The sequence below is a fragment of the Serinus canaria genome, chromosome 1A, assembly GCF_022539315.1.
Source record: "Serinus canaria isolate serCan28SL12 chromosome 1A, serCan2020, whole genome shotgun sequence".
Taxonomy (NCBI): domain Eukaryota; kingdom Metazoa; phylum Chordata; class Aves; order Passeriformes; family Fringillidae; genus Serinus; species Serinus canaria.
This window is the reverse complement of record NC_066314.1, coordinates 7,439,194-7,451,373: the sequence shown is the minus strand read 5'-3', so window position 1 is coordinate 7,451,373 and position 12,180 is coordinate 7,439,194. Positions and strand designations below refer to the sequence as shown.

Genomic DNA, 12,180 nt, shown 5'->3' with positions numbered 1-12,180 from the left:
TGGCAATATCCCACAAGCATTTATCCTGTCCCTGCAGCTCAGAGAAGCAGAAGAGACAGATGTAGAGAGGGAGAGGGACACTGGTCCCCCCTGGCACTGCCACAGCCACTCCATTTGCAGGATTTGCTGGTGCCAGTATGTGCCTGTGGCTGGCACTGGACTTATTGCCATGCTCATCTTGGGCAACAAATCACCCACCAAATCACCATCCCAGCAGCTGAGTGGGAGCCAGGTTTTCCTGGGGAGTGGGCACCTGAACACGGGATAGTGGCTGCACTAATAAGCCCAGCAGCACAAGAGCAAATAAAGGTTTCCCATCTCTCCCATCACATGCTCTATTCACAGCAAGCTCTGCTAAGTGGCTGGTTTAGTTTGCAGATGCAGAACATCCAGACTTAGCTTCAAAGCTATCTGCAAAACCCACCAGTTTTGACAGAGAAAAAAACCTGGCTACTATTGCAGCTTAAGTGCCAACATATGGATTTCAGGCACTAATTGCATGCACCACGGCTTGATTAAATTGCTCCCTGGAGCTTTGCCAGAATAAATTATTTCACTGAGCAAAAGCTGGATCTGCACTGCAATTTTGAAGTTGTTCCACACATGCCAAGGCAGCATGGAGCTACACTGGAGGTGTGCCTCAGGTGGCTCAATCTCAGTGCACTTAACTCTGTTTTACATCCCACTGTCCTCTACTACCCTGAGCAGACGTAGTCTTAGATTTCAGCTCTTCTGCAAAACCTGCTAGATCCTGCTAGTCTCTTAACCAGGATAATATTTTCATGATCAAATGCTCAGATCAGCATGAAAATGGGTGGAAAAAGGGACTGTTCTGAAATCAATTGCATCAGCCAAGTCCCTGAGACTTGAGCTTTTTTGAAAAATTAGTCCCTAATATCACAATGTTACAATATTCCAGAAAATCCCCTCTTGAGAATTTCAAGAGTGTCCTGATCTGAATTAATAACAGACACAACTTCACTGAACTCCATGAGCAGTAATAGTTCTCAGGGATGATTGGGTCACTATTCTTTATGATTAATCAGACTTTCCTGTATTTTTTTAATTTTTAGTCCTTGAAAAATCTACCATCTGGACAGCTTTGTAATGAAAAGCTTTACAGCAAGCAGCTGTAAACACATGAAGACTTTCTTCTCCCAGAGCACAGGAATGAGAATTGCAGGTGTTTGCAGGGACCCTGGAAGGATAGTGGCCTCCAAGGCTGAGGGCCCCTATGTAAACTGAAAGAGCAGTTCTATGGATGCTTTTGCTGCTTTGACTAAAAGAAAAAAAAATTAAATTTTAAAAAGGCACAAACAGAAAGAAAAAAGAAACCACACTAACTATAAAGCTGCTGTATTTGTTAGAAGCATCTTTCTGTGAGTTGAAGGCTTGTCAACTCGCTGACCAGCATTACCTGATCTCCTGAAAATGGACTTCTTCTTCAGCCAATTTGTGGGGGGAAATGCAGAATGGTATGTGTGCATATCTTCATTATGGTTTAGCACAAATGAAATAGCTCCTGCTAGAATAAACTGAGACAAGAATAGCAATTCCAGCCCACACAGTTCTGCAGGAAATGTTCCAGAATAGCTACATGGAGTACATTCTTATTACCAAATCAGAGTGCTCTTGAGAGAGGACATGTGAACCAAACCATGTGGATATATGGGCATGTAATCAAAGTTACAAAGCCACAGGGACTTAACAATGCTCAAAGCATCCACTGTACCTTGGTGACAGAACAAGCCTCCGTGCCCATCCTGTTGCTTTAAAGCTGTTCATTTCCAGATGCAAATTAAATCCCACACTTCCAGTATAAGGCGTTTTAATGACTGTTACCATCCAGCAGGGAGGTTGAGAACACAACAGCTGCTTTCTGAGGGACAGTAACTCGTTCAGCAATTCCCAGCCTTGTGCCTGTACCCACTGGCAAAACTGCAGTCTCAGCTAAAACCCAGGATATTCCTTCCAAGCACTGTAGGGAAGGTTTTGTTTTGGCTTACACTAAAATAAACCACTACCAATGGGGTTTTTTGTGAAAGCAAACCTCAACTCAAGAGCTACAACTGAGATGCCAGGACACCTGGTCTTTCCTGGTGTTCCAGAAGGACAGGAGGATAAGAACTTCCTTAAGTCCTCAGTTCCATGTGGCCCAGAGGCTGTGGAAGTCCCTGTACATATACTGCTCACAGCAGAGTCTGGCCCAGAGGAGATTACACCAGTTTACAAGGGCACTTGTTCAGTGTCTGCATCACAGAAAAGACAGAATCTAAATCTATAAAATCCTAAGTCATACAGGTTGCTGAAAAGCAATAAAATTCTTCTGTTTGGTATTTGGGTTTTTTTTCACCAGACTGTCTAATTTGCCACTGATGTCTGCGCCTTCAAAATTTGCCTCTTCTACAACATTTTTTTCAAAACAGTCATCTGCCTTTGAATTCTTACAGACAATCTGTGGTCAAAGAAACATCTGAGGAAGATTAAAAAAAAATTAAAGGATTGGGCAATTTTTAATAAGTTTCCCTTGGGAATCTCAAGCACACTGCTGCAGAAATCTCAAGCACATTGTTGCTTTTCAAATGGTTTCATCAGGCTGTACTCTAAGATTAGCTTCAAATTTTATTTACTGGACAGAACTTCCAGTCACCAATCTTCTCTTTGTCATTTAAGAAACTAAAATAGGAAAAAATTGCCAAAACTTTTCCTCATTTCTTTCCAGATGTGATCAAGAGTTGCGCTTCTGTGAGAGCAGCAGAGTAGATTTGGAAATATTTAAGTATTGGACATAGCCAAATATGAAAAAAAGAAAAAGAAAAAGCAGGGCTTTGGACCACATAAATCAAACTGGAAGGACAAATAGAGATTATTAAAAATTTTTATTTTTTATTAAAAACTGTATGTTAACATGACATTAGCTCAGTTGGGCAGGGCATGTTACTTATAATTCCAAGGTCATGGGTTTAGTTCCCACAAGGCCCGTTCACTTATAAGTTGGATTCAATGATCCTTGAGGGTGTCTTCCAAATAAGACCATTCTATGATTCTGTGAGTCTGTGATTCTGTGAAATTGTGAAACACTTGAAGAGTACTAACACGCAAGAAATGTGCCATCTCAGCTGGTCTGCAGCCAGAACATCTCAGAAAAAAAATTAAAATGTGTAAAAAATAGGAGAGGTGGGGGACTTATCTTGAGTGAGATTAGAAAGTTCTGCAAGAGGCCTGTATACTTGTGATATTTGAACAAAACAGAAACTTATGTCTTCTTAGTGCATTTGGTCATCACACACAATGAATCTTGAAGAAAATGAATCCCAGTACAAACAGCAAAGGCATGCAAATCCCCAGGCCTTGTAAGGAACACAGTCTGAAACTGAAATAGAGTGTCCATTTGTGTCTAATTATCTGTTGTTTAAACAGGCTGAGTTTCATGAAAATAAAGGCCCATTACAGTCCCAGCAGGACCCAGGGAATTAACTGGGCATCAGAACAGGTTTTGTGCATATGCTCAGCGCAATGCTCTCCCTGGAGCTTGTTATTAACATCCTCTATCAACACCCTCAATCTGTGATCGTCAGAACATCTCTCATTAAAAAAACACTGTCAGTGCCTTTCTCTAAATATTTCTGCTCCACTTTATAAATACCCCTCTTTAATAACCTGTGCACCCCGCTTTGTCTCTAGGTGGCAAATTTGCTCAGACTCTTCCAGATCCCCCAGATAAGCTACGCCTCCACCAGTGCCAAGCTGAGCGACAAATCCCGCTACGATTACTTCGCACGGACGGTGCCCCCGGACTTCTACCAAGCCAAAGCCATGGCTGAAATCTTGCGGTTCTTCAACTGGACTTACGTGTCCACGGTGGCTTCCGAGGGGGACTACGGCGAGACGGGCATCGAGGCCTTCGAGCAGGAAGCTCGCCTGCGCAACATCTGCATCGCCACCTCCGAGAAGGTGGGGCGGTCCAACATCAGGAAGTCCTACGACGGCGTGATCAGGGAGCTGCTCCAGAAGCCCAACGCCAGGGTGGTGGTGCTCTTCATGAGAGGTGATGACTCCCGGGAGCTCATCGCGGCCGCCAACCGCTTCAACGTGTCCTTCACCTGGATCGCCAGCGACGGCTGGGGAGCGCAGGAGAGCATCGTCAAGGGCAACGAGCACGTCGCCTCCGGGGCCATCACCTTGGAGCTCGCTTCCCACCCCGTTAAAGAGTTTGACAGGTACTTCCAAAGTCTCAGCCCTTACAACAACAGGCGCAACCCCTGGTTCAAGGACTTCTGGGAGCAAAAATTCCAGTGTAACCTGCAGAACCGGAAACCGCACAGAAAGGCTTGTGAAAAGCACTTCACCATCAACAGCTCCAACTACGAGCAAGAATCCAAGATCATGTTTGTTGTGAATGCTGTGTATGCCATGGCTCATGCCCTGCATAAAATGCAGAGGACTCTCTGCCCAAACACCACCAAACTCTGTGATGCCATGAAGCATTTGGATGGCAGGAAGCTGTACAAAGATTATCTCCTGAAAGTAAACTTTACAGGTAATACCTCCTCTTTTGGTACCTAGAGAATGTAATTAAGCACTGTAATTAAGGAAATGTTCATCAGTCATGGTAACAGCCAGCCAAATTCCTGGTAGCAGCTATTCACACAGTTTAGATCAGGATGGTACACAGGCAAGGTCACTCCTGTCACAAGGCAGAAAGGAGAAGGAAAAAGAGCTTGATGAGAACCCTAAAAAAAACAGGTTGATGCTCATCCTGCTTCCAACAGAAGGATGAGGTGAAGGTGGTAACAGCTGGTCTTGGCAATGTTGCACTCCATCCTCTAAAATTCCACACACCAACACCCATTTCATTCACAGCCAGTTTGGGCACGTCTGAAAGCCAATGGTCCTTCCACCACCTGCTACACCAGGCAGCCGCCTGCTAATCCCATGCCAAGACTTGGCTTTCTCTCCCTCGCTTTGCCACGAATTCACATAATTGCTGGACTATGGCCAAAGTCCTTGCAATAGTAGAGTAATAATTCCTGTCATAGAACCAGATGTATATAAACTATTTAAATATATGGGGTAGTGCCATTACCTGTGTTACAGAACTACAGGCTTAATGGCAAAGTATGAAAAAGCTACATTAAACACATGCAGGAGGTGTGGAGGAGGGTGGTCATTCTGGAATGACATATGCAAACTTCATGGGGACTGGCTGCACAGCACATGGCATCTCTGTGGTTTTGCCGCCACATAAGGCTGAGTTTAGCTTTTTGATTAATACTATGCCATAACAATATTATACCACAGCAAAGCTAAATAGATCTACAGAGGAAAGAAGTAAAGTGTAGAACATTCTGTCTTTTTGTTTCTTCATGTCTGAGTTTCTCCTGAAGCATCTAGGTTGAGCTTGGATTTCTATGTATTATGAAACTGATACTCTCAACTGCCCGAGTTGATAGTAAGGACCCATCATGCTGTGCTTTGAGTGAGAACTAGCTCCAAGAGGAATTGAAGGATAAACATGTAGGATGCAGCATGCTCAATCCCAAGAGACCTTCAGTAATTCTGCAATGTTAATAACACTGAAAACTACATAAAACTGACAAATTGGAGCTTGAACTTTCCCCTCCTTTAGAGATGTTCTCAGCCTTTGGACTCAGATCACCTCTAGATATTACCAACCACATCCCTGGTGCTTCTCTAACTCCCAGTGGGGTGCAGCTGCTGTAGCCAAGTACTCAATTCAGAATGAAACAAACTTCTTTGGTTTAGACCTCTAGAAATTAAGAATACTCCTTTCTCCTTCCCCTCCTCACAGCACTTACAACATAGAAGCTCTTTCCTTGCTTGCCTGCACTTGTCCTCGAGATACTTGAATGTCTTTAAATTGTTGAAATCAATTGGTTTTAGGAGGACAGCACTTCATGGGAGCTGATTCCTGGCATGCTGATCAGGAGGGAAGGCAGTGGTGTGCTTCTGTCCCTGCCAGGGAAATACTTCACAGCTGTAATGACCACCTGAAGGAGTAGGCACTTCAATCTTTTAAACTTCAATTATTTTGAAGATTTTTCCGTCACTATAGGTATTTTTATGATCTTAAATGAAAACACTATTGAGTCCACTCTTAAGACTAAAGAACTTTTGTTCAAATATAGGATTCTCAATAATTTTTCTAACATGCAGATATTTTTAAGTACCCAAGCATTTTCTCACTCAACATCTAGATATAAAGTCAAAATAACCCTGATCTACTTTCACCAAAATCTCAGGAAAATTTTTATTTATCTAGAGCCAGAAAAATTAGCTTTAATTTTGACTGAAATATCTTATATTTTTTTATGAATTAGGAGTTGAAGCTGTTCAAGCTGGAAAAAAAAATTGAAGCTTGCAATTTTTCAGTTTTGAAAACAGAAAGCTCTTTTTTGAACCAAATTAATTATATTAAAAATCAGCATGGAAATCTTTGAAACTCTGAAGAGCTTTATTTTCCATTAATTTTCATTTCCAATTTAAAACATTAAGAAACCTGTCAAGTTCTTTTCCAATGGCTTTGTTCCATATACATTTTTTAACAGCTTACAACTTTATTTGCTCATCTCCTTTCTTTCTTATTAGCTCTTATTAGCTCTTCCATTATAATGTGAATCAATGTTTTAATATAAGTTATTTTTTAGTGATTTTTATGTAGTGAGTTATTAAGCAAGTTTTCCATCCCTTCCTCCTTTCAGAAGCGTGTGAAGAATTAATACATATGTGAGATATTAATACATATAAGCCTTGTCATTGATTTCTGTGGGACCCAGAATTATTCTTTGCTCTTTCCTGGCTGAAGAAAGTCTTTGTGTGTGTTGTTAATGCAATGTGAGAACCTTGTTCCATGGTACACTTGATCAATGATGCTGTCATTTTTCCACCTCCAAACCTGAGTACTGTATTTGCAGGGTGCCCCAATGAAAGAAGGAATGATGAATCTGACTCCATGTTGTCAGAAGGCTAATTTATTATTTTATGATGCTATATTACATTAAAGAATGCTATACTAAACTATACTAAAGAATACAGAAAGGATACTTACAGAATGATAAAAAGCTAATAATGAAAACTCCTGGCTCTCTCCAGAGCCCTGACACAGCTTGGCCCTGATTGGCCAAAGAGTGAGAACAACTCACACCAGAATCCAATGAAACAATCTCCAAACGTTCCAGATGAGCAAAACACAGGAGAAGCAAATGAGATAATAATTTTTTCCCCTTTCTCTGAGGCTTCTCAGCTTCCCTGGGGAAAAATCCTGAGCAAAGGGATTGTTCCAGAGAATGTGAATGCCACACCTGAGAGTGTTTTCCCAGCACAGAGGGTGGGAAAAAAGGAAACAGGCAAGAAACAGAACAGTGATAACCATGTTTGCAGACACACAAGCAGCTATTTAAGCATTGCCTTCTCTGCTAAAAGGCAGGGTTCCACATAAGCCCTGAAAGCATAGAAATCAAGCAAAGAAATGGTGGAAGAAACCAATAAAATGTCCCTGAATGTCTTGCCCCAGTTTGCTGGAACATGAATTTCACACACACCAGTCTGAGTAAACGATCAGGTGTGTTCCTGTGACAGGTGTGGGACAGAGCAATTTTAGACATTTACCCTTCACACTCAAATTATTTTTGATTAGCCTTTGATTGTAGTTAATGGAGGGGATCAGCACTTACAGAGTGTGCTCCAGCCCATGTGAGGTATGATTTGCCCCTGCATCTCTTGCTACTGACTACAGATGGAGTATGGAGTGATTAAGGTTTATTTTCGCTTTGCCATTTAGCTGAAAGCCTGAAGTGAGACTCCCAGGAACAGCAATAATGTCATTTGCGAGGAAATACTCAGGGACCAGCTAACAGCAGGGTGGTTGCAGGGGACTGGCAGATTTGTGCATCCTTGTGCTGCCACTGCTGCTGACATGCTGTGTGACAGGTAATTTCACTAATATCTCTGGGTTCCTACTTATTTCTTCTTTTTCATTAAATCGAAATAACTCCACAGAACTGCAGTGTGGGATGAAGACAGGGTGAGATTTCACTCCTTATTGTCTGTGAGATACACCAGGCACATAATTTTCTTGCAAGTCAGTAAGACATAAATGACAAATGTCATGATATTCTGAATCTTTTTAGCAAAGGAAAAAGGAGATACCTGCGCCTAATTCCAGCTTCCAGCACCAAGATGTCAGAATGCAAAGTCCAGCCCCTAGATAAATGCACTCACTCAATTCCAGTGTTTGTTTGGCCTTTCAAAGAGATATAGGCTGGTTCATCTTCTTGATCTTCCCATCCTCTACATTCCCTCCTGAGGGCACAGGTGCAGCACTTGATGTTCTAAATTGTGATGGTTTTCTGCTGATAAGGAGATGCCAGTTCAAGAGGCTGTTAGCTTCTATTACCAGAGCAACAAAGAAGTGCTGAACAAAAGTAAAGGTCTCCCTGGCAGAGAGCACTGAGTAAACTCAACTTCTCTCCATACCCAGCCATTGCCTGGAGAAGGGCAGCACACAGAGGGGCTCCTGGGAGGGCTATGAATCCAGGGATGAACCCACACATCCAGAAGCCTCGCTCCCTCACAAGGTGCAGCAAACAGTTTGCAGACTAATTTAGCTTGTTTAAGCCACCAGCACAACACAGAAAAGCAGTTTTGTCATTGCCCACAGCACTTCTACAAGCCTCACCTTTGGCAAGTGTCAGGACAGTGTGAGAGAGGTGTCCATCATTTGGGATAAAAAATTGGCAGGGTCTTGCACAGCTGTCTTGCACAGCTGTGCCCTACGTGTTGCTGCCTGGTGTAGCTGCTCCTCCAGGACATTGGGCTGGAAGGGAAGGGTGAGGAAGGGTAGCCATGATAATGACAGACCGGCATTAGCTCCAGGGTTCCTTACCTGATTGTGCAGGATAACCCAGGAGCGTGGGGCTGGGCTCCAGCTTTTCCCAGTCCAGTTAGCAGAGCTGATGCTGTAACAGGACTAACCCTGCCTTCAGTCTCGTGGGGGAGCATATGGGCAGAGGGAGGCTGGATTTTGGCATGGATGCATGTCCACATGTCTCTTGCAGTTTTCTGAACCTGCCCAGCTAATGGTTGGAGGAATTTGGCTAAAGTAGTAGACTTGGGGAAAAGATCATTAAAAATTTTAGGCAATGCATATTTAAGGTACTCAGTGTCGTGTCCTATCCTTTTCTCCCTCCTGAGTTATGAGAGTCACTGTCATGGACCTTTCTGTCTTGTGTTCAGAAATCCATCTCCTCTACAGCAAAGCCTGTATCATCAAAAATAGCTTATCCTGGGCAAGTCCTCTCCCCTGGCAAACCAGAATGACTACTCCAAATGAGAAAAGGGTTGTAAGTCAGGTCTGATTTGTCCCCTTTTTTCCACTGGACTTTTTGACAAAACTTCGATTCTTACCTGATCTTACATTTTATGTGGTTTATTTTTTTCCTTCTCTTCCTCCTCACTCTGCCCCAGTCAACACTGAAATAATATGAAGCAGAAGCACAGATTCACCTTCTCATTTATTCTGGAACACTGGTGACTTCTGTTGTGGGAACACAATTTCACAGACCATTTCTATCGTATCTGTTCCATCCAAGTAAGAAAGAACTTAAGTCATGGTCTGCAACAAGCAGATGTCACCTTACTTCTGAGCACAGCAGCATTGCATGGTCCCTGCTCTGGGATTTAGCCATAAATATTTCCTGTCAGAAGTGCACTTCAAAACTCAGTACTCAGCCAGGCTGCATGGAGAACAGACCAAAGGAATGCTGCTTTGCTATCACCAGCAGATTACAGCTGCAGAAACTTCAAAGGCCAGCTATGAATTCACAGCAGGGAGTACCTGGGAGGGCTAGAGCCAGAGCTCAAAGCCCAGGCTCTGCAGCAGATGGCCCTGCTACTCCCTCACCTCACCCAAGGAGCTCCTTCTCATCAGGTCAGATCCCCCTTGCCTTCAGCACTCAGTCAGCAGTGAGGTCCTTGTGGCCTTTCTGGTGATGTTTATTTGTAGAATAAACCAGAACCCTCTTTCAGATGAAGGCAAAGCTCACATGGGCAGAAGGCATCCACTACCTTGTTAATCATAAAAGTTGTAAAAGTATAATACATGATGGATTTGTAGTTAATATAAGCAAGTAAATGAGTGAATTCCCCAAGATACTAATTAAAAACATACACTAAAAAGATGTCTTGGATTTATAGGAAAAAATAGCTGCCTTTTCCTGGGACCACAAATGTGTCATAGTGTTTAAAACTTTGCAAGCAGCTAAGGGACAGTCTCTGAAAGCACACTTGAGACTTGCTGTTCCAGAGCAGAGGAACAGTTGAACCTGCACAGTATTTTCCAATATTCTCTCTGTATTGGAGTCACATTGGTGTAAATACACAGAGAGCTGCAGCAAGATTTTGATGGCCTGGTAATCCTGATGGCCCCATCTACTTTCTTCTTCCTCCTCTCTTTAGAGGCCTCATGGGATCTGCTGTTCCTCTACTTTGGGTAAATTTACCCTCCAAGAGTAAATAAGCCAATATCTACTTAGTCCTGCTGAAGATTTTAGTATGTGTGTATATTAATATATTTATATACCTATATATATATGCATTTATATCGATTTTAATTGTGCATGCTATAGATTCATAATATATGAAATCATAAAATTAAAGAATAAAGCAGATTGGGTGGTCTGTAGGCCAAATTCCTGCTGAAAGGTAAGGCAGCTGTATAATCAGATGAATTTGCTCAGGTCTTCATAGATGTAAACTGGTTGAAAATAAAATGCTATAGAACGTTTTCAGCTTTGAGTATCATGATGGCAAGCAACTGGTCTGCACTCCGGATGTGTTGTGTGTCACTCACTGCACCCTGTAAATTGGATACCTGGGCTGGCAGAGGGGCACGGGTGCCATCATCTCTAGGGCACATGTTCCACATAAAATTTCCATTAAAACTTCTCACACCATGATGGCAGGTTAGTGACCTACCTGTTAATGGTGTCTCCTGTCAAGCCAGAGACCATCATAAAAAGCTGCTGTTTCATGCTTTCCTTTGTCACAGTCACAGTAATTAGCCTGAGTGAGCAGGAGCAGAGGTTAAATCGTGTTTTCACCCCTTGAGATGAGCTCCAGCAGCTGAGGCCAAGGTGTGCTGGGCCATTGTTCCCCATCCAACTGGGGCAAGGTACTTTTGCCTGGTGCCACCACTGTCACCACTGCCTGCTGCCACCACTGCTGGCTGCCACTGCTCTCTGCCTGACGTGGGCACTGAGCTCCCATGGACAGAAGGATGGAAATGCAGCATTAGCAGGATGCAGCAGCTTCTTTTCATAGTCCTCAGGAAGTCTCTGGAAGTCTGTTGCCTTTGGCCTTTACCCAGCTGGGTGTCATTCCTGGAAAGCCTGCAGAAACCTCAGGCCAGCCACAGCCCCAAACTTGTTATAGTGGCAAATTTAGGTGAAAGGACTTTGGCATCCCTAAAATTGCAACTGGATCTCCATCTCGGTTTCCTCTACTTGAATATTTAAACAAGCCACCACTTCAGCTGAGCTATGAAACACTGAACATAAAATTACATAGTCTATGCCTTGTATGTAATTCATAGTCAGCTGCTTATCTCCTATTAATAATGCAGCCTTTAGGCAGTCATAAATCTCTAGATTTCACAGCATCCATGGGAGTGTGTAAATGAGGATGAGATTAGACCCTGTGTTTGTGGAGAAACACATGGCTGGCAAACAGCAAGGATTTTCTTTCAGAGCACATATTTGAGAGACAGAAGTCTTGGTAACCTAATTTCTCTAAATCACAGATTCCTGTGTTTGCCTGCTGCTTGTTTTGTAATAGTTATTATTTTATCTTTTGTTTTGCTGACAGATGATATGTGTCCCTAACACCAAGGGTCAGTACAAGTCCTCAGAGGAGCAGGAAATCTCATAAAATCTTTTCATCCCCCAACTTCGCACATTCCCTTTCCAAATCCTACTGGGTTTTACAGTAGGAGGGCAACCCAGGACATACCATTGAATTATATTCTTATTTTTCATGCAGATTTACCTGGGAGAAATGTTTACACATAAGTAAAGAGATGTCAGGTCTGCTTTTTCCTGTGATCTTGAAGGAGAAGATGTCAGGTGAGAAAGAAGACTTTGGTTCAGGATTCCTATCCCTTAC

General features: G+C 42.8%; 1 protein-coding gene across 2 annotated transcripts in view; it reads left to right on the top strand.

The window, feature by feature from the left end:
* The window catches only part of GRM3 (glutamate metabotropic receptor 3), a 102,355-nt gene that overhangs the window by 66,594 nt on the left and 23,581 nt on the right, over positions 1-12,180 (top strand). For both annotated transcript variants that reach the window (XM_009086871.4, XM_050970076.1), the window contains one exon: positions 3,685-4,540. In XM_009086871.4, coding sequence (XP_009085119.1) covers positions 3,685-4,540 — 856 coding nt within the window. The remainder of the gene's footprint in view (positions 1-3,684; positions 4,541-12,180) is intronic.